At 33.4% G+C, this 10,000-nt stretch overlaps 1 protein-coding gene across 1 annotated transcript in view; it reads left to right on the top strand.

Moving 5' to 3' along the window:
- myom3 (myomesin 3) overlaps positions 1-10,000 on the top strand; it is a 109,897-nt gene that overhangs the window by 11,763 nt on the left and 88,134 nt on the right. Inside the window, 1 exon segment of the mRNA XM_052143694.1 lies at positions 9,271-9,375. Within this exon segment, the coding sequence (XP_051999654.1) occupies positions 9,271-9,375 (105 nt within the window).

Below are 10,000 nucleotides of genomic sequence, written 5' to 3'. Positions count from 1 at the left end.
AACACAGCTAAAATGCCCCTTTTTAGAATTATATTTTGAATACAGAAAATGATCCTGTGGATAATTACGATTTTTTTTTGCATTTGACATTATTTTCATCACAACTAAACACATTTTACCCCCCAATTTTCATTATCGTAACATAGCGTGACATTTAACTTGTACTATTCCCATTGTTTAAAGTAAAATATCCTAAAATAAAGTCTAATAAAAATCTGCAATTAACACAGAAATAGTAATAGATAGAAAACACACCATTCAAAACCATTTTATTTCCTGTGTTGAAGCATTTCTTTTTGAAATGGGACGTTTGGGCGGGATTTGTCGAAGAGCTCGCCCCTTTTTGAAAATAGCCAACTGTAAAGGGGTTAATGGAAAGGAGGAGGCGAGAACCGGCTTGACGATATAAATAATATTTTAATGAAGAACTGAAACCAAAAAGGCAAACACACACAGGTGTCAGACAGCTGCCCGTAAATCTCTCTCTCTGTCCCACTGCAGTCTCCAGTCGCCCTTTATCCGTCTCCGAGGCTTGATTAGCCTGATTAGGGGCTGGGTGTGCGGGGACATGACCCGACCGTGCCCTCCGCCCTGCCACATTCCTCCCTCGTTCTCTCAGGCCGGGGAGCCACGCCCCTCCTTTACCTGGGGAGGGGCGTGCTTTCCGCCCCGTCTGCCGGCAGGTCATCCCCGTCTACCTGGATGAGGGAGGGGACAAGGGGAGGGAATAAAAAAAATGTGTGGCACCTACACACCATTTGTGCCAAATTAACCAAAACATTTAAAAAAGAGAGGGAAAGGCCAACACGGAGCGATAGTGGGAGAGAGAGAGAGAGAGAGAGAGAGAAAACAAAACGCTTACTCGTCGGTTCTCCGATACGCCGTAGCTTGGTCCTCGGCCACTCCTCCAACATCCATCGGACGACAGCCGCACCTCCCCGGACGAATCGGAGGCAATCTTCTGGCCCCTGGTGGACGGAATGCACCGCCACGTTCTCTGGAAACAGAAGGGGTCTACCCCGCCCCTGGCAGTGGTTCTCCCGCTCCAGGTGGCCTGCCAGGAGCCCCTCCTTGCACGCGGGCAGCGGTCTCATACTCCACCGCATTTCGGTGGCTGGTAGGGGTCTCCTCCGCCCCTGGCAGCAGCCCTGACCACTCCAGGCGCTCTGTTAGGAGCCCCTTCTCCCTTCACGGTCGGCGGCCATTCGTCCGCTCTCAGGCTGCCGGACTCCAACATCCTCAGGTAGACGGCCGTGACTGCTCCGTTGGGGTGGATGATAGTGGCGAGGACTGTACTACAGCGCATCCCTCCTCCTTCCCGGGTTTTGGCACCAGTGTAAAGGAGTTAATGGAAAGGAGGGGGCGAGAACCGGCTTGACAACATCAATAATATTTTAATGAAGAACTGAAACCAAAAAGACAAACACACAAATGTGTCAGACAGCTGTCCGTAAATCTCTCTCTCTGGCACTGCCGTCTCCAGTCGCCCTTTATCCATCTCTGAGGCTTGATTAGCCTGATTAAGGGTCGGGTGTGCGGGATCACGACCCGGCCCCGCCCTCAGCCCTTTCACACCAACTAAAGGCAACAGTCAGACCAGTGATTGTTGTGCATCCCGAAGTCGAAGCTGAAATGTAGGGGTGACCGTGCCTTTTCGGTAGCTGCACCCAGATTGTGGAATGCTCTGCCCCTCTGTATTAGATCTGCACCATCACTATCTGTTTTTCAATCTAAGCTAAAATCTCTTTGATTTGGCGAATAACCCATGAGGAAGTTTGATTGCACTGTATTTTAGTGATGATTCTGTATTGTCTAATTGTTCTGTTCTTTATTGTGCAGCACATTGGTCAACCCTGCTTGTATTTAATGGTGCTATATAAATATAATTGACATTGAGATTTTAGGTGGGAATGACCATCTCATTTCAGTGAGCATTTAATTAGACAAAAATCTGTGTAATGCACGATGAGTCATCGCTATTATGCTAATAAGAACTATTATAATTTAGATAATAACCAAATAACCTTTAAAATAATCTAAATCGGATCTCTGCACCAACTGTCCACGTGAATCACGGGTTACTCAACCTTTAGTTCAGTGTACATCTCATTTTCTCTTGTAATCAGAGAGCTGTCGGTCTCCATCATTTAAAACTGGCACATCAGCTGGAGGCAGAATGCAGGTTGTTAGCATGAGGGGAGATGTGAGTTGATTTGGGAGCTCCTGCAGCTGCTGATCCCTGTTTAACCCTCACAGACATCTGTGCTGCATTACAGATCTGCAGCAGCAGCAGAGAAACTAGCTTTCTATTATTTTCTATTATATTTGAATTTAGAACAACAATACAATTTTATTTTCATGTAATCTGAAGAAGGCTTTGAGGAATAGGACTTCCACAGCTAAATATCAGAAACTAGAATATTCTATATAGAATACCAGAGTGAAACAGAATAGAAAGGTAGAGTAGAACAGAAAAGTCGTGTAAAATAGAGAATAATATTGTAGAATCATAAAGTAGAGTAGAATAGAATTAAAGAGCACAACAGTGCAGTGAATAAAAAAGTATAGGACAACAGTAGAGTAGAAAAGAAACGAGTAGAATTGCATAGAATTGAAGAATGGAATGAAAGAGAGTAAAATAAAATATAAAAAATAGTAGAGTAAAACAGAATATAAGAGTAAAATAGAAGGATAGAAAAAAATATGATGTATTAAAATAGAATAGAATAGAAGTGAATTATTAAGTAGACTAAAAGAGTAGATTTAAACAGAATAGAAAAGTAGTATTGGGTAGAGTAGACTAGAATAGTATAAAATAGAACAGAATATTAAAGCAAAATAGAGTAGAATAGAAGAATACAGTGAGGTAGAGTAGAATAGTAAAGTAAAATAGAATAAAACAGCATAGAAGTTAGTCAAATAGAATAAGAGAGCAGATTGAATTAGAGTAGAATAGAATAGTAAAGTAAAATTAATAGAACAGTAGAGTAGAATATAAGAGTAGAGTAAAATAGAGTAGAAGACAAGAGTCAAATAGAATATGAGAGTAGAGTAAAATAGAGTAGAAGACAAGAGTCAAATAGAATATGAGAGTAGAGTGAAACAGAACAATAGAATACAGTAAAATAGAGCAGAATAGAACAGAAGAGTAGAATAGTAGAGTGAGTATAATAGAGTATAATAGAAGAATAGAGTAAAACAGAGTAGAACAGAATAGAAAAAGTCAAGTGAAATGGAGTAGAATAGAATAGTAAATTAAAATAAATAGAACAGCAGAGTAAAATATTAGAGTAGATGAAAATACAGTAGAAGATTATAGTCAAATAGAATATAAGAGTAGAGTGAAATGGGGTAGAATAGAATAAAGTAAAATAGAATATAAGAGTAGAGTGAAATGGGGTAGAATAGAATAAAGTAAAATAGAATATAAGAGTAGAGTGAAATGGGGTAGAATAGAATACAGTAAAATAGAATATAAGAGTAGAGTGCAATGGGGTAGAATAGAATACAGTAAAATAGAATATAAGAGTAGAGTGCAATGGGGTAGAATAGAATACAGTAAAATAAAGTATAATAGAACATGAGTAAAATAGTACAGTGAAATAGAGTAGAATAGAAGAGTAAAATAGAGTAGGACAGAATTGGAGTCTAGAGTGAAATAGAGTAGAAAAATAGTAAAGTAAAATTAATAGAATAAAGTAGAATATAAGAGTAGATTCAAAATAAAGTTGAAGAGTAGGATGAAATAAAATAGGAGAGTAGCGTGAAATAGAGTTGAACAGAAAACAGTGAAAAGAGCAGAATAGAACAGAAGAGTAGAGTAAAATAGAGTATACGAGTAGAGACAATAGAATAGAGTCAAATAGTAGAGTCAAATAGAGTAGTGCATTTTAGAGTCGAAAAGTAGTGTAGAATATAATAAAAGAGTAGAGTGCAAGAGAGAAGAGAAATAGAATAGAACAGAGGAATTGAATAGAATATTTCAGTAAAACAGAGTAGAAGTATAGACTGAAAAGAGAAGAATAGTACTGTGCAATAGAATAGTCATAGAATAGAGTAAAAATAGATTAGAATAGAGTAGAGTGAAATAGATGAGAATAATAGAGTAGAATAGAATAGAAGAGTAAAATAGAACAGAAGAGTAAAGAGAAATAAAGTAGAAGTAAAATAGAATAGAGTAAAAATAGATTAGAATAGAGTAGATTGAAATAGATGAGAATAATAGAGTAGAATAGAATAAAAGAGTAAAATAGAACAGAAGAGTAAATAGAAATAGAGTAGAAGTTAAATAGTATAGAGTAAAAATATATTAGAATAGAGTAGAGTGAAATAGATGAGAATAATAGAGTAGAATAGAATAGTATAGTAAAATAGAACAGAAGAGTAAATAGAAATAGAGTAGAAGTAAAATAGAATAGAGTAAAAATAAAATAGAATAGAGAAGTGTGAAACAGATGAGAATAATAGAGTAGAATAGAACAGAAGAGTAAAGAGAAATAGAGTAGAAGTAAAATAGAATAGAGTAAAAATAGATTAGAGTAGAGTGAAATAGATGAGAATAATAGAGTAGAATAGAATAGAAGAGTAAAATAGAACAGAAGAGTAAAGAGAAATAAAGTAGAAGTAAAATAGAATAGAGTAAAAATAGGTTAGAATAGAGTAGAGTGAAATAGATGAGAATAATAGAGTAGAATAGAATAAAAGAGTAAAATAGAACAGAAGAGTAAATAGAAATAGAGTAGAAGTTAAATAGAATAGAGTAAAAATATATTAGAATAGAGTAGAGTGAAATAGATGAGAATAATAGAGTAGAATAGTATAGTAAAATAGAACAGAAGAGTAAATAGAAATAGAGTAGAAGTAAAATAGAATAGAGTAAAAATAGAATAGAGAAGTGTGAAACAGATGAGAATATTAGAGTAGAATAGAACAGAAGAGTAAAGAGAAATGGAGTAGAAGTAAATTATAATAGAGTAAAATAGATTAGAGTACAGTGAAATAGATGAGAATAATAGAGTAGAATAGAATAGAAGAGTAAAATAGAACAGAAGAGTAAAGAGAAATAAAGTAGAAGTAAAATAGAATAGATTAAAAATAGATTAGAATAGAGTAGAGTGAAATAGATGAGAATAATAGAGTAGAATAGAATAAAAGAGTAAAATAGAACAGAAGAGTAAATAGAAATAGAGTAGAAGTAAAATAGAATAGAGTAAAAATAGAATAGAGAAGTGTGAAACAGATGAGAATATTAGAGTAGAATAGAACAGAAGAGTAAAGAGAAATAGAGTAGAAGTAAATTAGAATAGAGTAAAAATAGATTAGAGTAGAGTGAAATAGATGAGAATAATAGAGTAGAATAGAATAGAAGAGTAAAATAGAACAGAAGAGTAAAGAGAAATAAAGTAGAAGTAAAATAGAATAGAGTAAAAATAGATTAGAATAGAGAAGTGTGAAACAGATGAGAATAATAGAGTAGAATAGAACAGAAGAGTAAAGAGAAATAGAGTAGAAGTAAAATAGAATAGAGTAAAAATAGATTAGAGTGAAATAGATGAGAAGAATAGAGTAGAATAGAATAGAAGAGTAAAATAGAACAGATGAGTAAAGAGAAATAAAGTAGAAGTAAAATAGAATAGAGTAAAAATAGATTAGAATAGAGTAGAGTGAAATATATGAGAATAATAGAGTAGAATAGAATAAAAGAGTAAAATAGAACAGAAGAGTAAATAGAAATAGAGTAGAAGTTAAATAGAATAGAGTAAAAATATATTAGAATAGAGTAGAGTGAAATAGATGGGAATAATAGAGTAGAATAGAATAGTATAGTAAAATAGAACAGAAGAGTAAATAGAAATAGAGTAGAAGTAAAATAGAATAGAGTAAAAATAGAATAGAGAAGTGTGAAACAGATGAGAATATTAGAGTTGAATAGAACAAAAGAGTAAAGAGAAATAGAGTAGAAGTAAAATAGAATAGAGTAAAAATAGATTAGAGTGAAATAGATGAGAATAATAGAGTAGAATAGAATAGAAGAGTAAAATAGAACATATGAGTAAAGAGAAATAAAGTAGAAGTAAAATAGAATAGAGTAAAAATAGATTAGAATAGAGTAGAGTGAAATAGATGAGAATAATAGAGTAGAATAGAATAAAAGAGTAAAATAGAACAGAAGAGTAAATAGAAATAGAGTAGAAGTTAAATAGAATAGAGTAAAAATATATTAGAATAGAGTAGAGTGAAATAGATGAGAATAATAGAGTAGAATAGAATAGAAGAGTAAAATAGAACAGAAGAGTAAATAGAAATAGAGTAGACGTAAAATAGAATAGAGTAAAAATAGATTAGGATAGAGAAGTGTGAAATAGATGAGAATAATAGAGTAGAATAGAATAAAAGAGTAAAATAGAACAGAAGAGTAAATAGAAATAGAGTAGAAGTTAAATAGAATAGAGTAAAAATATATTAGAATAGAGTAGAGTGAAATAGATGAGAATAATAGAGTAGAATAGAATAGTATAGTAAAATAGAACAGAAGAGTAAATAGAAATAGAGTAGAAGTAAAATAGAATAGAGTAAAAATAGAATAGAGAAGTGTGAAACAGATGAGAATATTAGAGTAGAATAGAACAGAAGAGTAAAGAGAAATAGAGAAGTAAATTAGAATAGAGTAAAAATATATTAGAGTAGAGTGAAATAGATGAGAATAATAGAGTAGAATAGAATAGAAGAGTAAAATAGAACAGAAGAGTAAAGAGAAATAAAGTAGAAGTAAAATAGAATAGAGTAAAAATAGATTAGAATAGAGTAGAGTGAAATAGATGAGAATAATAGAGTAGAATATAATAGTATAGTAAAATAGAACAGAAGAGTAAATGGAAATAGAGTAGAAGTAAAATATAATAGAGTAAAAATAGAATATAGAAGTGTGAAACAGATGAGAATAATAGAGTAGAATAGAACAGAAGAGTAAAGAGAAATAGAGTAGAAGTAAAATAGAATAGAGTAAAAATAGATTAGAGTAGAGTGAAATAGATGAGAATAATAGAGTAGAATAGAATAGAAGAGTCAAATAGAACAGAAGAGTAAAGAGAAATAAAGTAGAAGTAAAATAGAATAGAGTAAAAATAGATTAGGATAGAGAAGTGTGAAATAGATGAGAATAATAGAGTAGAATAGAATTAAAGAGTAAAATAGAACAGAAGAGTAAATAGAAATAGAGTAGAAGTAAAATAGAGTAGAGTGAAATAGATGAGAATAATAGAGTAGAATAGAATAGAAGAGTAAAATAGAACAGAAGAGTAAAGAGAAATAAAGTAGAAGTAAAATAGAATAGAGTAAAATAGATTAGAATAGAGTAGAGTGAAATAGATGAGAATAATAGAGTAGAATAGAATAAAAGATTAAAATAGAACAGAAGAGTAAATAGAAATAGAGTAGAAGTTAAATAGAATAGAGTAAAAATATATTAGAATAGAGTAGAGTGAAATAGATGAGAATAATAGAGTAGAATAGAATAGTATAGTAAAATAGAACAGAAGAGTAAATAGAAATAGAGTAGAAGTAAAATAGAATAGAGTAAAAATAGAATAGAGAAGTGTGAAACAGATGAGAATATTAGAGTAGAATAGAACAGAAGAGTAAAGAGAAATAGAGTAGAAGTAAAATAGAATAGAGTAAAAATAGATTAGAGTAGAGTGAAATAGATGAGAATAATAGAGTAGAATAGAATAGTATAGTAAAATAGAACAGAAGAGTAAATAGAAATAGAGTAGAAGTAAAATAGAATAGAGTAAAAATAGATTAGGATAGAGAAGTGTGAAATAGATGAGAATAATAGAGTAGAATAGAATAAAAGAGTAAAATAGAACAGAAGAGTAAATAGAAATAGAGTAGAAGTTAAATAGAATAGAGTAAAAATAGATTAGAATAGAGTAGAGTGAAATAGATGAGAATAATAGAGTAGAATAGAATAGTATAGTAAAATAGAACAGAAGAGTAAATAGAAATAGAGTAGAAGTAAAATAGAATAGAGCAAAAATAGAATAGAATAGAGTAGAGTGAAATAGATGAGAATAATAGAATAGAATAGAACAGAAGAGTAAATAGAACTAGAGTAGAAGTAAAATAGAATAGAGCAAAAATAGATTAGGATAGAGAAGTGTGAAATAGATGAGAATAATAGAGTAGAATAGAATAGAAGAGTAAATAGAAATAGAGTAGAAGTAAAATAGAATATTAGAAACAATAGATTCTAATATTCTGAGTTAGACTCTAAATATAGCAGCTGTTGTTCAGTGTTTTGAGGTAGTGCTTACACAGTGTGACTGACAGACTGACAGACAGCACATGAGTGACAGACGGCTGTGTGTGTCAGAATCTGTCTCACTCCATCTGTCCAGCGCTGTTTTCTCTTCTCACCGGCTCAGTGATGCAGATGTAAAAACATTACGCCCAGAAAAATAACAAAATTCATATGACATTTGTAATATTTACACAGTTGCCGATTGCAGGGACGGATTATGACTTGCAATGGCCCTGGGGCCAATTATCTCCAAGGGCCCCCCTCCACCCAAAAGCGTTGGCAGTCAAGGGCCCCCTGGTAGTCAAGGGCCCATGGGCACTGGCCCCATCGGCCCGGTCGGTAATCCGTCCCTGGCCGATTGCATTAAATCAATATTTAATGTGTGAAAATGCGTTTTATGTCTAAAGGAAACATTTAAGGTGTAAAAGATAGTTTCATCATTTCCTGTACAAAGAGCAGCTGCGCCTAACTTGACATGTTATTTGAAATGAAACCAGTGTTATACAGACAAAGAGCTTTAAAATGTTCAATGCCCTCAGAATCTGCCTTAAAACATTCAATCTCACTGCTTGATTTGTGCACGCATCGCCTCCTCCTGTTCACAGAGCTCATTACAACAGTGACTCTAGGGCTGGATGATCTCAGCCTTTTGACAATATTTCCTAATTATCCAAATAATTTCTAAAATTCTAAAATTCCAATTAGAAGTTTAAATGAGAAGCCTGTCTCGTGAGTTACAGAAGGATTGTGAAACCAGTCTAATGTCCCAGTCTGTGGAAAACGTAATGGACAAGTTAAAAGAGTGTAAATAATCATCGATGTGTTCGTGATGTTGAATGAATATGATGCATTTCTGACTGACTCTCCAGCCCTAATTCATTCCCATAATCCAACTGTGGATGTCCGTTCAAAAATAACTAACTATAAAAATAAGCTGTGATTTTGTCTTTGTTGTGTTCACTTTACAGTGATGAAAAGGCCTCCCTCAGTGAATTCTATCCCATCATTTCAGGCGACATCATGTCTGTGAAGGAGATCCTCACCGAGCCGGAGTTCCCGCGCCACAGGACCTGGTACACACACACACACACACACACACACACACGATAAGGCAATCGCTCTTCTTTAAAACCTAGTGAGCATTGTAAAGCATCACAAGCGTGCACCTATATGTAGGAAGTATGAGCATGCCGCCTTCTTAGATAGCTTTTTATGCTAACATCAAAATACAGTATAGAGGTCAACAGTGCCATCGTGGTTCCGGGGGTATTTTTCTCTATAGTGCTTTAAAACAAAGAGTTGTAAGCAATGAAGCAAACCAACCAGCTCTGAGGTGAATCACGACATTACAAACTTTGATTTGAAGCAAAACAAGTATAAGTCTTTAATGAGGGAATGCATTCCCGTGAAGCATTGCAAATGATAAAATTGCATTAAAAACAATGGGAAAATATCAAACTACTGACTTCAAGTTGTTGATAATAAGTATAGAAACACTATATTTAAAATATATTGTAATATAGTGATATATACAGATATATAAGTCATTCACAATGCGTCATCGGAGTGGGCGGAGCTGCAAAGCACTTTTGGTGGGCTTTGTTTGCCATGATTCTCTGATTGGTGAATTCTCAGACTCTGAAGGATCATGGGTAGTGTTGTTCTTCACCGGGAGTTCTGTTGTTCAACCATGCAAAT

The sequence above is a fragment of the Xyrauchen texanus genome, chromosome 15, assembly GCF_025860055.1.
Source record: "Xyrauchen texanus isolate HMW12.3.18 chromosome 15, RBS_HiC_50CHRs, whole genome shotgun sequence".
NCBI lineage: Eukaryota > Metazoa > Chordata > Actinopteri > Cypriniformes > Catostomidae > Xyrauchen > Xyrauchen texanus.
This window is presented reverse-complemented; position numbering and strand designations above follow the sequence as displayed.